Source organism: Cygnus atratus, chromosome Z (genome assembly GCF_013377495.2).
Source record: "Cygnus atratus isolate AKBS03 ecotype Queensland, Australia chromosome Z, CAtr_DNAZoo_HiC_assembly, whole genome shotgun sequence".
Taxonomy (NCBI): Eukaryota; Metazoa; Chordata; class Aves; order Anseriformes; family Anatidae; genus Cygnus; species Cygnus atratus.
The window spans coordinates 62023712-62046725 of NC_066396.1; the positions used below are offsets into that span (position 1 = coordinate 62023712).

At 42.3% G+C, this 23014-nt stretch overlaps 1 protein-coding gene across 2 annotated transcripts; it reads right to left on the minus strand.

Moving 5' to 3' along the window:
- Nucleotides 1-729: 729 nt before the first annotated feature.
- On the minus strand, nt 730-22803 carry REEP5 (receptor accessory protein 5). Of its 2 annotated transcripts, none has more exons than XM_035562616.2 (5): nt 22505-22803; nt 22093-22186; nt 7717-7855; nt 2173-2341; nt 730-1074 (listed from the first exon to the last, which is right to left on the minus strand). In XM_035562616.2, the coding sequence occupies exons 1-5, from the start codon at nt 22620-22622 to the stop codon at nt 1025-1027; spliced, it is 570 nt and encodes a 189-aa protein (XP_035418509.1). In that variant the 5' UTR covers nt 22623-22803; the 3' UTR covers nt 730-1024. The 2 variants fall into 2 exon arrangements, with proteins under 2 accessions (XP_035418509.1, XP_035418511.1); XM_035562618.2 differs by having other exon boundaries at nt 2104-2341; nt 22505-22789.
- Between the last annotated feature and the right edge of the window lie 211 nt (nt 22804-23014).

Here is a 23014-nt window from a genome sequence, read left to right on the forward strand (position 1 = left end):
GTAATCTAAATAATAGCATCCTTCCCTATTCAGGAATTTTCAGTGCTCATACAAAGCTGTTCTTGGACAGTCAGAATGGATTGCAGATGTTTATGTACAGAAAAGCTTGTGGCAGTGGCTGTCCACCCCATTAATGATGTAGTTCTGTGGACTGATACCTAAGACAGTAAATAATACTTCATCAGGACTTTAGGAAGAAGTGTTTGTAATGTTATCGCTCCTAATGAAAAGGTGGTTTGTGCTTTTGAGTGTGAACTTAAGAAGGCACTCTATTTACAATTTTAGATGACAACTTTATTTAGAAAGACAAGGCAAGGGAGTTGTACTGTAGTCATCTTGTGCTCATTTTGTGCAACTTTAATGCATCATTTCTGTCAAATTACCTCACACTAACATAGGTCTCATCACTCGCATTAAGTTACTCTTTCTCATATTTTAGCGTCTACCCATTTAAGAATATGCACATTGTACCAAATATAACAAAACATGCAACAGTGAATAATCTCTATCATCAGGTGCCTCTAGAACAGGTAATTTCATCATTCACTACTTCACTAGTGAGGAATACATCTGCCCTGCCATCTCTCTCAAATAATCCCCTGTGTATTCAAGAAAATCTGTTCAGACTAATATTGTCCTTATACACTAACGTCGTATTACCAGACACGCCAAAGTCAGCATTAAGAGTAATTAATTACATGCACAAAGAGACAACTAAAGTGCAAGAGCCTCTGGGATATATATTTTTATTTATGTTACTGCAGAAGGTGATTACTGAAAGATTTTTTCTGCATCAGATGAATAAAATGTTTTCATTAAGCTTCAGATGCTGCCCACTGAATTGCTTTTAAATAAAATTGCTCAATCTCTATACAGACAACAGCAAAGTAGTAAGCAAACTTATAACACATTCCTTTAATATATCAAAATGTTTCCAAGGCAACATTATTAAAATTATACCACAGTTCCCAGTAACATCAAGCTTCATAAAGGAGGTGGTAGGGAAGCTTTATCCAGTTAAAGTTTAAGTGCTCTTCTTCTCTTCACCCAGTAAGTTCACTGTTGCTTTCTTGGCTGTAGAAAAATAAAAGTTAAAACTTAGCAGTGGCCTACAGACTTAAGTAGCTTACTTGGCGTAAGTAATAAGTGACAGAATAAGGACACATGAAGAACATTATTTAAGATACCTGTTCAACGATAATGACTCAGAAAGGGTCATGCCACAAAATTTCCAAGAGTAGTTGAGAAAGGCAGATCATTTAAATACTCATAAGAACACTTCTTAAGTTGGTAAAAAGAAATCAGACTGCATGTATTATTTGGGGAAAAATAGATTTAAGGTGATTTGAAGTATCTTATAAATATTTTTCCTTTCGAATGAAATTTAAGTAAAGTTTTACTTCAGCTAATTAATAAATTTCCTTTTCTCGTTCATGACATTAGCACCAGACATTTTGGAGTATACAGGCCCAGTTTCGAATGGAAGGCAACGAAAGCAAACATTAAGCAACTCCAGGCTGTGATAGAATTAGGATGTTATTCAATCAAATAAGAATCTAAGAAATTTCTTCAACAGTTGATCTCAGAATCCTTTGATTTCCAAAGGAATTAAAATTACAAAGTCTTATAGACAGGAAACCTCCACTTCAAACACTGCTGTTTGCTTGAGTTGAAGGATTTGCTTTACCAGACAATTGTCAATTCTTCTGTACTGCCAGGTACTGGGGATGATGGTATTTTAGGATATACAAAAATACACTGAAACGATAACTATATTTATGGAAAATACCTTGTGAGGATGTTCAGACCTGTCTCTAGAGAGAATTTTGATAGGATATGTATGTTGAGAAGACACACAAACTTCCACATTTGCAAAAAAAATGCAAGCTGTTTCTTGCATTCATACAGTTTGTGCTTATTCTAGCATAACTGTACTCCCAGAAAGTAAAATTCACTGTAGTCTTCTTTTCTTGACAGCTTCACCCAATCTAACTTCTCCATTAAAATTTACATAATAATCTTGTTTTTTCTCCCCCCAAACTGATTAATATTACCTTTAATATTAGAGCTGCAATTCCCCCCCCCCAGACTGATTAATATTACCTTTAATACTAGAGCTGCAAAGGTAAATTCTTCCTACTTGGTGTGATCATTGAATGGTCTTTTCCTCACCTTCTTTAGCGATGGTATCTGCAGTCTCTGCAGCCTTGTCTTTCAGATCTTTAACAACATTGTCCAGCTGAGCTTCATGCTTCAGGAAGAAAGGCCGGATGATTCGATGGTAGAGAAACTCTGCTCCGTTAGACGGACTAGGAGCCATGCACCACAACAGAAAGCCACACTACAGGGAACAAGAACATCTGTGTAAGTGGAAGAGATGAACAGCAGACAAGGAGCAGTGCGCCTTCCTAACTTTGCCACAGGCTGAAGTGTATTTAAAATGGTACATCATTGCCTTCGTTTCGTATGGTCACAGTCAAATAAATATGTGTATCGTTACAGTTTTATGCCGTAAATCTTGATATTGGAATACCTTCTTGTATACTGATACGATAAAGGCAGCAGGCTGTAGCAGTAAAGCTCATCTGGTAAAAAGTGTACCAAGACTGCATGTATTTTTTCTTTTTTATAAGGTAGTATTACAAAAGCTGACTAGACAAGACAGTCTCTGGCTACTTCTGAACTATATGGCACAGGCATGAATGAAGGTCTAGTCTCTCAGTCCTTCTGATCCAGCTAAAACACATCCCTATCCACTCTGCTTCCTCACCTTGGCCATGCAGCGGGGGAAAAAATGGGTCTGTGTGCATTGCAGTGGCACGATGAGAAGACATGGACAAGCTACACATCGCACACAGATAGGGTAATGCTTTAGGATAGCACAGTTCAGGTATAGCTTTTATACCACAATCTGCTCTCTGGAAAAAAGAAATCACCACCCCAGTGTGTGGAGTAATATTTCTGCATCTTAAAAGGGGGACTGTAAAGACAGCTGTTACATATATTACAAATACCTATCTTCACCACTGAAGCACCTTTATTTGGCCTCAATTCCACTGTCATATTCATTAGAAAGATGGCTATGCAAAACAAGATGAAAATATTTAAAGGACAAGAAGTGCCACAACTATATTTGCTCGAGCACTGAAAGTATCTATAGAACGATATTTCAGCAATAAAACTGCAACAAAAAAAAGCAAATTTTCTCAGCAAGAGAACAATTCTTTCCAGACACAAGGAGAATAATATTATTCGGTGTCAAAAGCCTCTCCAAAAAATAAAAACAGAACATCTTTTCACAGAAGACCACCTTTTCTTGAAAGACAAAACCAAACCACCCCAGCCTTGGCCAAAATGGGCATTTAAATGAAAATGATAACGCCGCTTTTCAATAATGTTGGCAAATAGGACTCATTTAAATATTTTATATCTCAAAAGTTTTCTGGTTTTCACAGCAGTATCTCCAGCAGTCAAAGAGGTAGTGCACCTAAGCTTCAATGCATGCACTATGGCTTCTGAAAGTCATTTGAAAAATACAAGCGATTTCTTATTTATTCATGAGGTTTCCAGTATGCTGCATAGCACAAAAGCATTTCCTATATAATCAGTTCAATTACAGCATCCTTTCAGAGTACCACTGTGCCTACCTAGGCATTTTTGTCTCCTCCTCTCCTTCCACTTACGCTTTTGATTTCCCATTGGAAAAATGCAAAGACGAAACCACACCCAAATATTTGTTTTGGTATCACATAATCTTGTAAATAACAATTTGGCCACTACACAGTCATTGAAGTCATGACGGGTTATTTTAAAAGAAAGATTCTGATTTAACAAAAAGAAAAAAATAGAACCCTATTTGAATCATGAAAACTACGTAGTGCTCTTCAGACAAGCCTTCCAAATATTTCAGTGTCTTCCCTCTGTCCTTCTTGGATAATGGATGTTGGGATTGACTTTTGGTAGGTTCTGCTCTCCAGCTCTTTTGGCTCTGTCTTTAGTGCAATATACACCACAAAAAAACACATCAGTTGAAATAAACATCTTTAACCTATTGTTTCTGGAGAGACTGCAAGTCCTTTTTCCTTGAAGGCACATTTTCCTTCTCCCGGCCCTGTAGAAAGCTACTGATGATGTATTTGGTGTGGAAGAGGATTTCTTTTCAAAAAGGAACCCTGATTCCAGGGGATAACAACTGCAATGCACAGAAACTTTTGCCAAGGCAGTTTACCATCCTTTTATGCAAGCTCTAAGCTTTTATCTTTGAACTAGATAATAAAGGCAGGAAGTGCTGCAATACGTATTTTCAAAAGCTCCTATTATTTGGAATTTAATATAACATAAAGAATAAATAGTAGCATCTTATATTGCATCTTTCACTAAAAGCTGAGAGCTATTCCATTTTCTTTAAAGAATAACTGGCCAATTAATAACAGCTATTTTACTTGTCTCAGTTGACACAGATGTTACATAGTTCTCCTTTGTTTTAGGAAATCCCTCACCTCTAAGTCCAACTTCCTTTGAAACAAGAGAAACTGAAATTTCTGTTTTCTTGCCTAGGAATAAAATTAGTCATATCGATTTTTACAGCTTTGCCCCAGTCTAGTGAAGAAAAAAAATAAATATTTTACAGTTATAGATTTATTCTCAAACACCAATGGCTACTGAAATGTATTGAAAAATGGTTATATACCTTTCCAAGAGGACACATACCAGATCTGGAAATCTCAGTCTTTTCAAAGCTTGAGACTGCTAACTTAGTTTATTTTTCCCTTGTCTCTTGTGAGGCTGAAGTAACAAAAACTATTAACATGAAGTGGTTTGTAAAAAAAGGTATACAAAGCATAGAGTGATTAAATCGTTAATTGGAAAAAAAAAATCACTGTATTCTTTGTGACTCTCCAGTCCAGCCATAGGAGGGAATGAAATTCATAATTGCACAGAGTGCAAAGGAGAGAGGATGGGATCTCTGTCCTGAAGCATAGTCAGACTGCCACATTTGGCACATCACTACACTCACAGTGAAAACTCCTCCTACTTCATTTGACTTAATGCTTTGTAGAAGCAGTTTTCATAATAGAGCCAATGTGATGTGTCTGCCCGGAATTCTGTTCAGAAGAGGATTTTATTATTTCATCAGGGAATTGTTAGTAAAGTCTGGAATCTCCTTGCTCCCAGTAATACTTTTAGGACAACCTCTACTACTTTCAGTGGCCATAGTATTTTAATATCAGAACAACAACAAAAAGATCTTTAAATAATCAACAGAAGTATCAAAAAATAAACAGGTCTCATACACATGAAATTATGAGTTGCAAACGTGTCCTGTGTTTTAGATAAAGAAGTTGATTAATAAAAAATAGGCATTACAAAAAAAAAAGGCAGAACAACCACAAAACCCAAAAGAACTCAAAAGTTTTCTGCTAGCGAACGGAAGTATATGAAAGTGTGGTAACACATATCAGAAGAATTTTTGGATATGCCTTTCACCCACATATGAGAACTCCTAGTATGCTTGAAATGTCAGGGTCACAGAGGTTAGGCCCTGGACTTAGGAAAGTATGGAAGCAACTATGATCAGAGTCTCAGCCCTGCGTGTTGAGGCATACAGGAATAACAAGTAGCTAAAACTCTGTTCAGACTGGACACTACAAGCTCTATCAAAAGAATATAAATATGCAAATTTAGCATATTTATAAAACAAAAGCAAATTTGAAATTTGTATGTATGACTTATCTGGGCTTCTGTTTCATAAGATCATAAGAGACATAAAGACATCACGAACAGCACTACAAGAGGTTTTAGTTGCAGTAGATTGTAAATTAGAAGCTGCCAGCTTCCTCCTTTTCCCCACATTGAATATTTTCCATCCTCCCACACCCAGTCAGCAGTGCTTTCAAATTCTTGGCCAACACCTTCCGTCTGCCTTCGTATCACAAAAGTATATCTCTCCTACCCACTGCTGACAGTAAATACTTGACTTGCATGTGCCTTTAGCAGTTATCATTGAAAGCTGCACATTTATTGCAATTGCTTCCTTCAGTTCTGCTTGCTTTTGCTGAACTAAGTATCTTACGGTTTTTAACACCACTACATGTAAATGTGGTATTTCTGACACAGGATTATCACAGCCATCTGTTTGTTTCTTATTTGCTAGGTCAGCCTGAATTGCAATTGAATGCTCTTCAGAAAGAGTGCTATGCTGGCATGGAGAAATCATTGCCATGGTTTTACCACCAAGAAGTTAGAAAAGAAGCTCTAAAAATATTCTGTATGAATTCAGAACTGGAGACAATAGGTAAAGCTATAACACTGCTCATCTGTAAGGTGAAGTCGGAGATATGAAATAACTGTGTAAGAACAGATTCTTCCAGTGCCATAAGCAATCTTTTTGGATCCTATTTTCAGGTCAGCTGAACTTGCATTTTCATTGCTATTTGGCTTCATCTTAATATATTAAAATGGTAAATCTTTCATTTATGTGTAGACCACAGTAAACTTCAAAATTAGCTTACTCTTTAAAACTTAGCAAGCAAAAACATTAGCCTTAAAATAGTAAAAGAACTTTTCATTTTTGACTAAGGGGTAAAAAAGGGGGTAAGAGAGAATTAACTCTGTGAGACAGGCCTGATTTTTTTTTTTTAGGTTTGAAGCAGCAGTTCAAATGTGCGAGGGTGTTTTAGGGAGCTGGGGAATTAAATGTCTAAATGACTGTATGATTGGTGTCAGTTGAAGATTCAAAAGGAAGAATGCAAAAGTAATGAATGTAACTGTAAAAGTAAAGAATGTAATTGAATCATCTAAGTTCATTTTGTCTTTAAAATGCAGCATTTCCTGGAAAAAAACTATTTGGCAACATCAGACCTTACCATTAAAACTGTAAATGCCCCTACCACAACAGCTGACAATCAAATCTTTTCAAGTACTTTGCAAAGGCTGAGCCAGGCTTACAAAGGTAGGAAAAGAAGCAAGAGAACAGCAAGAGAACACAGAAGTAACAGTTATGTAAGCTAAAGAAATAACTGTCCAGCAAGCCTCCACCCAAAAGCATACATGTTAATTGACTACCTCATAGAATAATTTAATGTTTGGAAGTTGACTGACAATACTGTCATACCGTATTTGACAAATGAAGATTGGAACACATCAAACAAATCATTGTCGGTAGTCAAACCCCACTACTAAATACACGTTAGCAACAAGCTCTTCTGATACTTTCCACTTCCTTTCAGGAAACTGTATTTTATGAAAAATGAAGATTGTATGATTGAAACTATTTCTCACATTGTAATTTCCTTGTTTGCTCCCAATAGCACAGAAGTTAATACTTCCTTCTGATGCCTTTGCAATTTAACTCTCCACTTCTACTAAAGCACTTAAAACAGAAATGAAGCCACTCTGTAGATTTTACCATGTGCTCTCATCTTGCCCAAATTTGCACTGCAGGCCACCTGTCTTTCCACTGAATATTTCTATAGTCTCTTCTTTCCTAAAAAATAGCAGATCCTTCCCTCTTACCCACCACAACTTTCCCACTCGCCTTACAAAAACATCAGCTGTAAACAGAGCACTTTCATAAAGCAAAATTAGTGTAACCAGCATCTAAAAATAAGGTGTGACTCCAGAGGAGTCTGTTGACATCTATTCATTCTTGAAGACATTAAAGCAGTTATATCAAAGGTCTCATTTTAAGAGAAGGGGGTGAGTAAACTAAAATACCTTTAGCATGTAGTAGAAAGGGAACCAGGACAGGAAGATATCGGAGAAGAATTCTGCTACGCTGAAAACACCATACACAACCCAGTAGGTCAGCCACTGTGTGTCATCATCTTTGTTGGGACTTTCAATGGCCTTGATCCTGTAAGGAAAAAAAAAAAAAGCAAGGTAAGTAGATCAATAGCACTAGAGTCATCTATAATGGTGAAGTTTTTACGTCTCAGGTTTATTGCTACGTGTGAATTCTCATAATTCAATTTCTCTATATCATCTACAGAAAAGACTTAAATGTTATCCATCACATGGACAGCGTGCCCAAGATCTCTGGATAGCAAAGCTTTTACCTAAACATATGACTTCAAAAAGAAGCGGCACCTGAGCTACTTCTAGCTCCGTGACTGCAAGAGAAACATGAATATATCACCACCTACCAGCTTGTGGGACAGGAAGAGAGGGGATCATCTTTGGCCAGTTCAGGATACGTTGAAGTATTCCTGACCAGAATACCATTGGACACGAAGGAGTACATGATCCACCTAACAGTCAACCTGAGTGCACCCAGCCCCGTGCTGTACATATTCCCTAGGTGTAGGATAACCCTCCCCAGCTAATGGTAACAAGGGAGCCTGCAGGCAGCTCCCACTCAACACCAGCAATGACACCAACTGTCTGCCCTCACCGGTATCTAAAAGGGACCAGAATGAGGTAACCCTGCCCAGGATTTTGAAGTGAATATCAAATATTTTTATTCATAATGTACGTGAGCTAAGTTCCTTTCTGAAAAGGTAGACTGTATGATTTGCTGTAACTGCTAGCAAGCACTTGGTCTACAGCAGCAAAGGCCGTATAAAGTAACCTCCCCCAAACACACACAGTGAGGACTACGTATCTGCATCCCCAACTGCTTTGCTCTTTAAATCCACTCCTGCAGAACTCACAAATCATGATATAGGTTACAGTATTAAGAACAGTGGAGAAACCTCAAGTAAAGTCCTGGGCTTTCTGCTTAATAATTAACTGGCTTTAAATCTCCAACTACCAGGGGCATGCAAGTTCATACAGTTTTAAAAATAGGGGGTTGAAAGAAAGATGCATGCATGTTTTCTTTAGTACAAGAAATGAAGTGGAGACTCTGGATCTTGCTCAGTTCTAGATTAGCACTATAAGAAGTTTTAGAAGGAAATGCCAGCCACTGTAAGCCTGATAATATGAAGATTAAGAATATTAAAAAACATTTGTCCTCTCCACTCATGCCATTGGATTAAAATTTGTATATTTGGTTTTAATTCTCTTATAATTTATTCCCTTAATATCAACTATACTGTTGCTGATGCAAGATCTGTGGGATAAGCCAAAGGTGTAAAATTTTCTTTTAGACAGTAAGGAAGATTTTGAGATTTAGGGAGATTAACAAAACAGAAGGCACAAGGAGATGGCTATCTGTGAGCAGATTTCCCGGTTTGTGAACTGACAAGCCCTTCGGACTGTGTCACTTCCTAGCTCTGTAAGTTAAAATAAAAAAATCAACCACGTGACATGCCTTATGTTTCAGCAGAAGCACTGATAAACCCACCACACACTGAGAGATTTGGTGCAGCTACTGGATTGAATTACTTTGAGATGCAGTAAGAGGATTTGACAATTAATTTATGCATCATCTGCACTAGTTTGCAGCTGGCCAGGGAGGTCCTTTGACAGGGACAGGAGCAGCCCTTGCCCTTCCCCACCACACACGGTAAGGGGCTGTAATTCAGGTGCTCCATCAGCACAGCTGGAAAAGCAGGTTTTCTGCAGGTGGACCGCTGGAGGTCTGCTTGCTGCTGTTCCTGACAACACAGCATTGGGAAACGCTGCCCAGGCAGCCTTCCCAAAGGCGTGCCAGCCTCCGGCGCCCCGGCGTGTTCGGTACACCTGCACCCCTCAGTTATTGCAGTACCACAGGCTGAGGGTCCACTGCGAAAATACACTGGAGGTCTGGGAGATGGCTCCTGATGCGGGCTGTTTTCACAGTGTGGAACTACCTACTGAAGGAAAGAAAAGCAAAATCAACTAGCAGGGAAGTCAGAGTGCTGAACAAAGGGGTAAACGGAGGAGGGAAAGGAACATATGGCAGCTTCTCATGGTTAAGGAAAACCTGCTGGGCATTAATTTTTCCAGTTACACTGGCAAGTTCTCCATTACTGGCATATTGGGGAAGGCTTATCTTACCACAAAAAAACATGCTAGCTTGGTACTTGCGAGAGAACACTTGGCAGTGGAACTGCTAACAGTCTTGCTGTTTTCCACTCATCGTCTGAAGCTGTCAACAGATTTAGGGGGGGGCTGTTTAACTTTTGTTAGCATTATTAAAAATCATCCTAATGATCATGAAAATCAGTTTTCACTAAAAAATGTAGAACCTCCAATTCTGTGGCAAAGGGCAGATGGCACATCGCTGTGTCAATATGGCATGCTTTAATATCTTCTCTCCTGTAAAAATGGTTGGCCTGGAAGAGCTCCAAAAATGGGTGTGCTCCACTTGGACATTCACCATCTGCTCCTGCAGTTCCTTAAGCTGATACCTTGCCTAGTCAAATCAGAAAATGCAAATTGACTGTCCCCATCTGAACCCAAAAGAAAGATCCCAAATAACAAGCAAACACGAGTTTCAGACTCACTAAGTTAAGGAGACATGCGTTTTTCTCTACCTGCTAGGTATTCGTTATTTCTAAGGTATTTCAGCTTTGTAGGGATACTTATGTAAGATTTGCATATGCTCCTATCTACAATATATTCACTCATCTAAAAAGCCCAAGAAATGGCAGCCTTTGCTCCAAAGTATTCATGATCTCACTTGTGAGTTCTGCTAGCACCTAGAAAGGAGCATTGCTGATCTGGGAAGTCTCAGTTTAACTGTAAAGCTGTGAATCCTCAAAACTTGAAGAAGTACCTTGAAGAAATAAATGGGAATTTTTAGAATTATGAGGAACTACTCCTGAGAGCATTACAGAAAAACATTTCAAAACACTACCACCCCTCTCAGGGACATGACACTAAATTAATATAAAAAAAGAAATGTATCTTAAGGCCTTCTAATGATAATGAATGCTGATGACATAAAGAATGAGCCACAACCACAATCCTGTCTTTAAGCTTAGGAATCACAGGATCACTAATTGTTGGCAGAGAAAGGCTGCCTGCTAGCCTTGCCAAGCAAAAATCAAGTTCTCATTTGATCTTGAGAACTCTTACTTTCACTGGAGCTTATGTGCTATACATGGCACCCCACAGCTTTCCCAGTCTTCCTTCTGGTGGAAGGTGGTGGGAGGACATCTAAAGAATAAGGATTTCACATAGGAGTGTCTGAACAAGACACTTTCATGGTCAGACTGTCACGAGTAGCAGTACTGCAAGTTGTCATTCACTGGTGTGGTTTAGTCAGCTGGCATGCAACACTAAATCCACATATGCTGTTTTCTTGCATGCTGTAGAAAACAGCACAGCTACACTCCCCTCAGGCCTGATGCCTGGTCCAGGTATCATGGGACAAACTCATGGGGCTGACACCTACCACACCAAAGACGATAACAACCAGCACCATCGGCTCAGAGGCAAGAACAAAAACTGCACCTGTTAGGAGGATGCCAGAATAATACCATTTAGTAGAAGGGAAGAAAGGAAAGAATGGAAATAGCAGAGCCATCAGTGACTGACCATTTTAACTGAAGTCAAGGAAAGGCAAGTATCTGATGAGCATTCTGCTTCATAACTGGAAATACGTCCTTGAGCTGAGAGTGCCAGTGCAAATCCATAGAATAACATGTCCCTACCTAATAAAAGGACAACAGATAACCACATCCTCTGCTACTTACACACAATTTCAAAAGTAAGTCACTGAAAATATTTCTTACTCAAGAACATGCAAGTACAGTAAGTTATGTAGAGTATCTGAAGTGGTTTTTGTGTGTTTATAACTACACTCGTTTCAGCAGGAGAATTTCACCTTAATTGCACTGCACTTCAATAATTTATTCTGTAATTTATTACCTATTATCCTGCTATAATGTTCTGCACAACTAACTTTAGGAGATATAGGTGCTACTTCCAGCCAAGAGCATTTTATTTTTCTTCATGTTAAATCATGACTCAGTCAGTGTGATACTCAAAATTCAATCTCCATCAGTAAGTGAAAACATACAGATCACACGATGCTGGCAGTACAGCCAACTTTAGGACGGCCTTCTTGTAATCTGTACACTGCAAGAACAAGTCAGTCAGTCTCAGTAGCATGTAACATTAAGGTCTCATAATGAAGGAAGAAGCATACAAAGCCCATGCTTTCAAATTTACAAATAAATAAATAAAAAAATAAAAATGGTAGTTTCATATCTTTTTTGTCTAATAATGATATGACTAAATTTCATGTTAGTTATGTGGAGCAATCATACAACACAAAGGATTTTATTTGGTGCTTATATGCTAATTACAGAGGACTTTAATTATAGCCCCAAATAACTACTTACAGAAGTTACACATGCAAGAGGAAGGAGCAGCCACTATGAACAGCTTCCAGTAGACTGGATGGCAAATGTTACAGCCCAGTTATTTTAAAAACAGGTATCTCTCCAGCACTGAGTATGACCTGCCATGAGCCAGCGTTGCAACTTGTGCAGACATATGGGGAGTGCACTGAAAGCGTCATTTTTATCCACCCCTGTTCCCTGATAACCCGTCTAGCTGGTGATGCCAATGGGGAAGAGATGAGGCCGCCGTGCTCTCCAGCAGCCCAGGGTTCACAGCAGCTGTGCAGCTACAGTCTCCGGACCACGGGTCAGTTTTGACTGCTTCTGTCATACAATCAGTCCAACTGGGCCACGTCTAGCATTAATTGGATTAAGTCTAACATTAGTGATTTGCCAAGTTGAGTTATTTCACTTAGAGCATCTGTCTCATTTTGACAAATGCCAGCTCCTTTCCAGGAAGAGGTTGTTACTCACCCCTGAATTATCTCCAGCATAGTAAATCATTGCTAAGAGTTAATTCATACATACAGTATTCATAGAATAAGACTATTATAATTTTACCAGGAGATATAGGGGTTTTTTTTTGAGCTGAGTCCAGCTAGTAAGATGTGGAAGCCAGAAATTAAGAGAGAGAGAAATTCCAAAGTCTATTACCTCGTGTCACTCAAAACTCTGCAGTTTACAAGGTGTACCTGATGACTCTTGTACAAATAAAGTTACAAGTTTAAGACAAAAGACAGACTCCAGTATAAGAAATCTTTAGTGCATAGCAAACCATGTATCCATCAACACACGTATTTCATAACCACACTGCATTGCTTAAACTAAACCCAGCCCTCGTGCTGTAGTTACAGAGGAGAGAAGCCATTCTGTGCATCCTTCCCTCAATTTTCTAATCAGAGCTATACTGAATGAGTAGGCCGGCAAACATTGTGACTCCATTGCTAGGTTAACTTAAAAAAAAAAAAACAACTTCAGAGAAAAAAAAATCCTTATATTCCTAAAGCTTATATTTACCAGTCTGTCTCAGCTCCTTACAGCAGTTTGCAGAGATTCAAAACCAATTTACTTTTAGCTATCTAGACACCTCTGTGGGATATACACTCCACTGTAACACAGACTTCCTAAGCTCAGTGACTCCCTGCCATCCTCATTTCAGACCCCCCTTGGCAGGTTGCCTCTGAAACTTCTGGCATCATTGCAGTGAAGCCAGTACCTGTGTTAGTACCTGCTTTATCATTTTGTCTTCTCCATTTTCATCCATCAGCTAAAAGCCTTCCATCTTCCATGCTTCTTCCTCCATACCGTCTCTACTAGTAGAGTAATGCATTTGCAGATACTGAAAACGTATCCCTGCCAAATACTCTGCAGCAGTTGTGTAACTGCAGGTCTACCATCGCCCCTCTCCTAATTCTGTGTATCCAGAAGATGGCAGTAGGCAACCTCATGAAGTATAGGAAGGGTATTTGTTGTCCACGAAGAGACAGATATAATTAGGAGGCAACACACCAAATGGAGGCAAAACAACATGACAGCGGTACAAAGCATTCTACCTTCATTTCTTCAAAGAGAAGTGGAGACAGAGGCAAAAAAGCGGAGCAGAGGCCACTCTCCCCACCTGTGAGGAGAGTTCTACAGCTTATGTTAAATAAGCATAAGGCTAGGTTCCTCAAAAAAAAAAAAGAGGCAGCAGTTCTGTCATTTCATTACTCTGTTTATTCCTGTCCCACTCTCCTCTGGAGCAAGTATTTGTAGGGCCATGTGATGGATCAGTTCCCCACTTCGACTCGGGCTAAAACCAGCTGCCCACACACACTCCCACACCCACAGGCTCTTTTTGGCTGGGATTAACATAGATCAGTGCCTCAATCCAGGCTGTCAAACCATTACGCTGCTGCTCGTTCCACCCCGCAGGCGAGGCGATGCAGGTGGAGCTGCGCAGCAGGAGCTCCAGCAGACTCCGCCGCTGTGCTCCTCTAGAAGATGTCCATGTACCCTCTCTGGAGGAAGGATTTGCTCCACTGCCAGCCTTAACACAGGCAAGGGAAGTCACTGCAGGCTTTAGCAGAGCTCCTATGTGCATGAATCCTCAGAATAAGCTTTACCAGCTTTACTACTGGCTGTGCTTGTCCGCATGAGCAGTTAGACCAGTATCGACACTCTGTCTCCTAGAGCCTAAAAGGCCCTGTTTCAGTAACCTCCAATTTCACTTTTTATTACAGGAGTCTTTCAGGTTGTCTTTCCTCAAGGTTATGACAAGGAAGACAATGACTGTGTGGCCAGGGAGCTTACGAAAAAGCCAAATCCTACCTGCAAAATGCAGACATGCTGCATTTCCACCAGAAGATACCACTTGCTGGCAATCTGCAATGCTGCTGGCACCTTCTGTACTTGTGACAGACAATTTTGTTTGAGGACAAACTTATTTCATATTCTTTGATTGTTTCTCCACAGCTGTTACTTTTTAGGGTATAGGCACAGAGATCAAAAAGAGTTGTTGTTACCCTGAGGAGAAGTCATCCTCTACTATATGTTTACAACAATACAGAAAGAATAAAAATCACATTTCCTTGTCAACATATAGTGCACTGTGGAAACTGTATTTTACGCATAATTTTGTTACAGTTCTAAAATTGCTTTTCAGTTCTGTTTACCATGATATTGGCAAATGAATTACAGGGTGGCCTTAAATTACCTGAATGTGCAATTAAGCACAAAATGGTGCAACGTTTTCAGACTTGATTCTCAAAGCAACTACAGTCTCGGGTGGAAAAATCTTGCTGTTGTAAGGTGATCACTGTGCAAGTACTTTTTAAATTAGAAAGCAAGTTACATAGATCCTAGGGTTTTAATTACTGAAAGTAGTTTTAAAAAATGATTCGTCACGGAGTAGGAAAGGGATTCGAGTTTCAGACTTAGAGGAATAGCTTCTGGGTTCAGGTCTCTGCAAATCCTCCAGATTCCTTTCCGAGTGCAGTGCCAGCTACTTAACTGTGTATAACATTTTGTCATTTCTTTTTCAAAATTTTTAAGTTTTAACTAATGTTCACAGATCCTCACATGAGAGATTGCATTTCTCTTCTTAGAAGCTGAAGACAGCTTCATTAACCTCGTCCAAAAATCGTGTATTTTGCTCACTGTATACCCACTGACAAGTAGGCTGCTGTCCTTTTGGGATAGCAAGGTGTGACCAACTCTCCTCCAACAGTCTCGGAGCTGTGGGGAATGCCTTTTACAGCATAACTAGAACACATGACTGCAAGAACAGAGGCAAACAAGAACAGCAACTAATAATAATCCACATTTTTTTAATCTTTTTGACTCCACCTTCTTCGACACTTAGGATCAGCAATGTTACACATTAAATTTCAGAAGCATTGTGACTCAGCAGGAGAAAGCATAGTTTAAGAAAGTATTCCAGCAAACCCAGTGGTGTAATCCTAACTATCCCACTAACAACTGCATTCCTAACATCAGCCAAGTTGCTAGAGATTACTGCAGTAAAGAGAATTAGTGCATGCAATAGTGTATTTCTAGACTAAGAAAATGGTAAAATGCCTTCATTTATGTCTCACACACATCTGCATTCCCTTAAAATAGTGTCTATATAAGTTATAAACTAGTAACCTTCCAAGGGGTTTAATTTTGACTGTGGACCCACCTGTGGAACAAAGGTCTTTAACTTTTTAACCTAAATTTAAAACGTGGAAGAAAAATTCCAATGTATCTACGTTTGTTGTAATGTTAGAGTCACTCTTGCATCTAACAACTTGCTATCTCTAGAAATCAAAGCACGCCATTTCCCTACTTAACAGATACACAGCTTTTGTTTTAAACACAGCACTCTAAAATCTGAAAGACAAAAAAAAAACAAACATGTTTCAGATGAACTGACTTGGCAGAACATATGCCAAAAAACATACACCTTTTAAAGTTTGAAACTCCATGGAAAGAGTGTCATCTGAGAAAGTGGACAGCTTAAGTGTAGTCAGATTTGGAAACTTTCTGCTTAACTTTACTCTGAGCACTGCAGATCTCATTAGATACATCAGTTCTCTCAAAACAGTTTTATAAAGCAACAGCACAACATTGCTTGTGAATGTAAATATACCATGCAGAATTTTCCATTAAGTAAAAAGTAAGCATTCTTCTCAAAATTTGTTATGAGAAAGCAAATTTACTGTCCTAGCTCTCATGAAATACACAATTTTACATTTTTAAGCATCTTTGACCAAAAAAAGCACCATTCCTATTTCAGTGGTATGGAACACGCAAAGAAACCAGGAGACAGGCTCAGGTTCACAACGATACTTATAAGTAAGACTTGAATTGCATGTTTACACCTCTCTGCAATCAGAATAGATTGTTTCCTGTTTCTAAAGTGCCATAAGCAGCACTTAAATAGTAAAAACAGCTAAACTGAAGTAACAGCATAAAATTAGCCAAAGCAGAAGGAGAGATGATTGTACTGTATTGCCCTTCTCCCCTGAAGACACCAGTAATAAGTTCAGACATTTTACTGCCCAGAGCTATTTTCATCTTAGCCATGCTTAAACCAAACATGACAGCACTTCTGAAATTTCAGTAAATCCTTTGCACGCGTTTCTGAGTCATCAGGAGCTCCCTTCCTGCTTGCACTCTCTAATTTTTCTGAGGCAGCTAACCACCGTGGGCTATGGGTGGGGCTATGCTTAAACAGGCTAGATCTGGAAAGTTTAGAAAAGCAGTGAGATACTGGCAACATTACTGAAGCACTGGCCGGACTCACTCCTTCCATCTACTAGTCTGAGTATCGCCTTGTGCAGTTAAAGCTCACTGAATGCATAAAAGGTTGTTGCTATCATCTGCGTTGAACTTCAAATGCTGGCCTACTGCAAACACAAAAGCCTGCAAATGAGTAGTAGATTTCAACTTTAAAATAATTACTTTTTTTAATCACAGAGCACCGCACAGGATTTGAGGGAGTAACGCCAGGATTTTATGACTAACTTTAACCCAGACTGTCTGATGTTCTGGGCGATAGCCAAATAAGCTCTCCTTGGAAAACTACTGCTTAATTTTGCCTATGTTAAGAGCCTTGTGGGTGGTGACATGGCATAGAAGACTTGGATTTGAGGAATCATGGAGTCATAGCATGGTTGGGGTTGGAAGGGACCTTCAAGACCACCCAGTTCCAAGCCCCCGGCCATGGGCAGGACACCTCCCACCAGACCAGATTCCTCAAAGAAGAGCCAAGAAGACTGTGTGTGACAAATGATCGTGCGGGGCTGCTTTGTGCACAAACACAACATGGACTTGTGCAAAGCCAAGCCAAAGATGAACATTAAAGGGGGGGAAGGAGAAGGGAAGAAGCCGTGCCCACCTGAAACCACCTTGTGCCTTGGCCAGTGCTGGCAGCAAGGGGACATGGCGGGCACACCCCACCAGCCCAGTCTCACTGGTGGCTACAGCCCTCAGCACCACGCCAGCAAAATTCACATCTGCTGCACAGCACACACTGCCACAGAGCAAAGAGAATGGTGCTAAGGAAAGAAAATAAACTACAGAACTACACAAGGCGTGGTGGGCAGCTGTGAAACTGCCAAGACTTTGCCTGTGAGCAGACTGAACTCTGAGTGGAGCACCTCTGGGCTGTTCTTTTTTTTTTTTTCAAATACACTTTCTTTCAGGCAAGCAAAGAGATGATCGGTAACTACTGTGACCAAGGTAATCCAAAACTAAAATCCTAACAGAAGAGAGCTGGAACATGCCTAGCAGGTCTCTCATCAGTAGTAGCCTGTTGGCTGTTTTAAGCAACCATAAGAACAGGAGGTGATCTCTCTTGCAGAACACACCCATCGCACCACTTAATTCTACCACCAGTCTTTTCTACTGAATACTTAGTTATTTCTCATTTTAAACTATTCAGACAATCATATCACAAAAACGACACACTGATCTACATCACAACAGAAGACAGTAAGTTAACTGGGGAAAGACAGTCTGTTTTTTCTCTTTCAGTACTCTTCTGAGCTTATTCACATGTGGATCCATTGCTGACATGCTTGTGTGAACATCAAATTAATTCCCTCTGTTATATGTTCTGTTGATGGCTCTGTTCTCTGACCTCTTCCAGGAGGCACAGCTTTAACAGATGTACAGTTTACGTGGCAAGGTTTTAGCAGCAGGGTGCTGCAGGGGTGGCCTTTGTGAGCAGAGCCCAGCAGCTGCCCCATGTCAGAGCAGAGCCAGCTCCAGCTGCTCCAAAACGGACCCACCGCTGGCCAGAGAGCGATGATGTTTGGGCCTCTGGAAGAACAGAGTTACGGAAGGGAAAAAAAAACCTGCTGGGCAACAGCAGCTGGGAGAGAGGAGTGAGAGATTGTGAGAGAAGCAACCCTGCAACCCCCAACGTCAGTGCAGCAGGAGGGGCTCCAGGCAGGCAGCAGCAGTTCCCCTGTGGCCTGTGGAGAGGCCCCTGGTGGAGCAGGCTGTCCTCCTGCAGCCCATGGGTCCCACACGGAGCAGATCTCCACGCTGCAGCTTGTGGAGGAGCCCACAGTGGAGCAGGTGGATGTGGCCTGGAGGAGGCTGCGGCCTGTGGAAGACCCCTGCAGGAGCAGACCCCGGGCCAGAGCTGGGAGAGGAGCCCATGCAGGAGCAGGGAGTCTGCGGGGAGCTGCCGCCCACACGGGGGGGACCCATGCTGGAGCAGTTTGCTCCTGGGGGATGGATAGACCCCGTGGTACGGAGCCATGTGGGAGCAGTTCTTGAAGAGCTGCTTGCGGGCAGCCCCCACAGGCTCAGTTTGGGAAGGACAGCATTCAGTTTGGGAAGGACGGCATCCCGTGGGAGGGACCCCATGCGGAGCAGGGGCAGAGCATGAGGAGGAAGGAGCAGCACAGACAAAGCGCTGTGGATGACCACAACACCCATTCCCTGTGCTGCTCAGGGGTGCAGGATGAGGTAGCAGAGTCAGGAGCGAAGTTGAACCTGCAAAGAAGGTGGTGTTGAGGGAAGGTGTTCTTATTTTTTTTTATTTCTCACTATCCTACTTTGTTACTAATAAGCAATAAATTAATCTTCCCCAAGTCAAGCCTGTTTTGTCCACTCACCAATTACTCTAATTACTATCATGATCTCCTTGTCCTCAGCTCAACCCTTGAGTGTTTCCATTGTATTTTCTCATGTCTTGCAGAGGAAGGTAGGTGAGAGAGCAGTGTAGCACCCACCTGGTGACCAGACAGGGTTAACCCACCACAGCAAACTTCAGGGTGTTCTCAACCAATGAAAAAAGCTGAAAACTGTTTTCTACCCAATGCTAGGAAGCAAGGCTCACTAGTACTGACATTTCATATAGGGGGCTCTTCAGTTGTCTTTTCAAAGAGGAACAGACTAAAGAGAAGTGAGGAATAAAGACACCACACTGGCTGGAGCTCGTTGTGCTTTAGGCCCACAAGCAGAGGGAACAGGACTCAACAGCACCCCAACTACAGTACGGGATCAAAGCTGTGGAAAGGAAACTGGAATCACTCTAGTAACTCAGCTGTATCTTTCCATGGCTCAGCCCTACATTAAGATATCTACCCTAAGGTAGATACGGAGCATGGCATGGTAGTGCCAGGACAAAAAGAAACCCATACAGTGGAAGACAGGCAATGTCTTCCAAGTAAAACCAAACAGGTTTTAGGTTTGGTTAGGCAGCCCATGCATAGCAGCAGACTGAAAGCCATCTCAGGAGAAAGCACACATATCCTGGCCTGTTGCTCCCAGGCTGATCCCATAACCGTGTACAGACTTGCAAGGGCGACTGTGCCTGTCCTGAGTTCACATGCCTTCCCCCAAAAACGGGAAATGGAACGGGACCATGAAAATGCATGCTAGCGTATTCCTTCCCATATCTCCTCTGCACTCGTGCTGGGCTGCTGGCTTTGTGGGCAGAACATTGTACAGGAGAAAATGCAAAGCACCATCTCTGCACTTGGGAAGGGAGATAAGGGCACCCATCTTGTCGGCATGCTACTTCACAGGATAACACCTCTCCACAGGATGCAACTAAAAAGTGTATGCCCCTGGCATACTGCACACTGCGTGCTATATAAGTGAGATTATCATCTCAGATTATAATTTTATCCTAAAAATGTTTCCACATTAAAAAGATACACAAAGGGAAAGCATTAAGTGAGCATGAATCAGAAAAGCCAGAATTGGCACTGTATTCATGTGCATGGTATTCATGTTTTTTTTGTTTGTTCGCATATTTTAATTAAGATTTGTAGTCAAGGACAATGGCCAATGCACCCATTACAAAAACAGACAAAAAAACCTCAGTGCTAACACCGATGAGGTAAATTTTCAAGCTAAGGTACACTTAAAACTACCTGCACACAGAAGGGTAGACACTCTACAAAAAGATAAAATAATTTTTCCAGATTTGTACAAAAAAAAAAAAAACATGGGAAGAAAGAAAACCCACACTATTTGTATTTGATTTGCTACTGTCTTGCCTCCATAGCTTTAAGAGCTCTATTATCTGTTTATTCATCCCAATTGCATACAGGCAGATTTAAAATCTGATCTCAAACAAGCGTAAAACTTTAAGTAGCCTTTCACAAAGTAATTATAAAAATTTAATAGCGGCCTAACTCAGGCACAAAATAGTACATAAATGTGTTTCCTATTCAACTATTTAAAGGTTTTACGGTATTTAAACATTTCCATTTTCAGATTTTAATTTAAAAAAATCAATTATAAATTGCCTTATAACAAATAAACCTTGTATTTCCCCCGAGTTGTTCTCAACCTATTATCTCCTTAATTAGTGCACACCAGTAACACTATTTAGAAAAGCACTGCTTAGTTTCAAGCACCATAACCATAAGGCATTTCAAAAGTTGGGTTTAATCTCGTATGAGTCTAAAACTAAGCTGATCTCCCACACTCGGAAAACAAGAGAAGGAGCAAGCAAAGCAACATATTTTTAATTGCCCAGAAGCTAATTGCCAGATAACACATTTTTAAAAGCCGCTGACTGTATTTAAGCGGTTACATAAGAGGCAAGCACTGTGTTTCAACAACTTAACATTAAAGCTGGGAAGGACTTCCATTTTATGAACACAGTATGCCACACAGAAGGTTTTATTTAGTAAACCTCGAAAGTGTTTTGCAGTCTACTGATGTCTTACCTAATGGGAAAACCATTTTGTTCTAGCAATTTGACAGTATAACGCCAATGAAAGGATACCAGCTACTTTTATAAACAGAACATCCACAGGGGCTTTCCTGAACTGTCCTTTGAAAGACAAAATATTTTCTAAGACTTTAACTCTCAAGAGGAGCTCTAAAGCGTTCCTCTCCATCTTCTCCTCTGCTAGGCTGTTTTGCAGAAAGCACTGTTCCTTAATGCGGCTTCCTCTGTGCACGGTGCTTTGCATTAAACACATGCTGACACCGCACCGATGCCCTCCTGCGTACCTGGGAGCTCACTCTGCTAAAAACAGCGGTGTGACCTTTAGCCAGTGCCACCACAGCAGCGGATTCTCTCTCCTGCTAGGAGCAGCAGCTAAGACACAGTGACCCAGCCTACCTCCGGAGACTGCACAGCAAGGAAGCCAAAGAGGAAACATACTGCACTGTGGGTGCAGACTTTCAAGCATGAAGGCTGCTCGGCACCTGCCAGCCCATGACACAACACCTGCCAGGCGGGCAGAATATTGTTCTTGAGGCAACACCCGGCGCCCCAGCAGCAAGCAGGTGGGAAAGAGCAGCCACATTTCGGAGCACGGTCCTCGAGGACCTCCAGGGCTGAGACCCTGCCACCGGGTCCCTCCCTTCCCGGCATAACGGGGACAGCCGTCCCGGCGCCCTCCCCGCATCCCCCGCTCCCCCCAACACTCACGACACGTATGCGGGGTATCCGAAGCCGATGATGTTGCAGAGCAGCGAGGCGCCGTATCCGATCACCAGGTACACGGCCAGCGCCCCGAGGAGAGCTGCGGGGAGACAAGGGGGGGGGGGGGGGGTGGGAAGGCAACGTTACCGGCGGCGGGGGCAGCCCGCGGGGCGCCGCGGCAGCGCGGCCCGGGCGGGCGCTCACCTGCAGCGCTGAAGGGGTACATGGCGCGGCGGAGGGGCGAGGCGCTGCCCCGGCGGCTTCCCCAGGGGGGCGGCCCGGGGGAAGAGGCGGAGGAGCGGGACAGGGCGCGGCTGCAGCCGCCGTAAGCCGCCCCCCCGCCGCCGGCCGGCGAGGCGGCCCCCCCCCGGTCCCCGAGCGCTGCGGGACGTGCCGGCGGCGGGCGGTCGGCGCTCACCGATGGCGATGTAGGAGCGGTCGACGCCGGTCTTGCTCTCGATGCGCTCGAGCGCGGCGGTCATGCAGTTCTTCTCGTGCAGGAACCGGTCGAAGCGCTGCCTCATGGCCGCCGTCATGGTGAGGGTGCCCGCTCCTCAGCCCGACGCAGCCCCGGAGCGTGTGGCCGACGAGGGACGGACTCGGTGTCTGGCACCACCCACACACGGCCGCGACGGGGCCAGGAGGAGGAGGAGGAGGAGGCGGCACGGCGACCAGGCCGGGCGCCACGCCACCGCCCGGCCCTGCCCTGCCCGCGGGGAGGCGGGGCGCCATCTTACACCGCCCCTCCTTCGGCGCCCCCCAGCGTCGCAAAATGGAGGGAGGGGGGCACCCGGTTCACCCGGGGACCCGGTATCAGCTCCGGGGTGGGGCGTTCGGGGTTTATACGCGAGTTGTGGATCTGCTGCGAAAATAAACTCGGGGAGCACTAGGGCCCGGACTGCAGTTGCCCTGCGTGGCTGGTACCAGT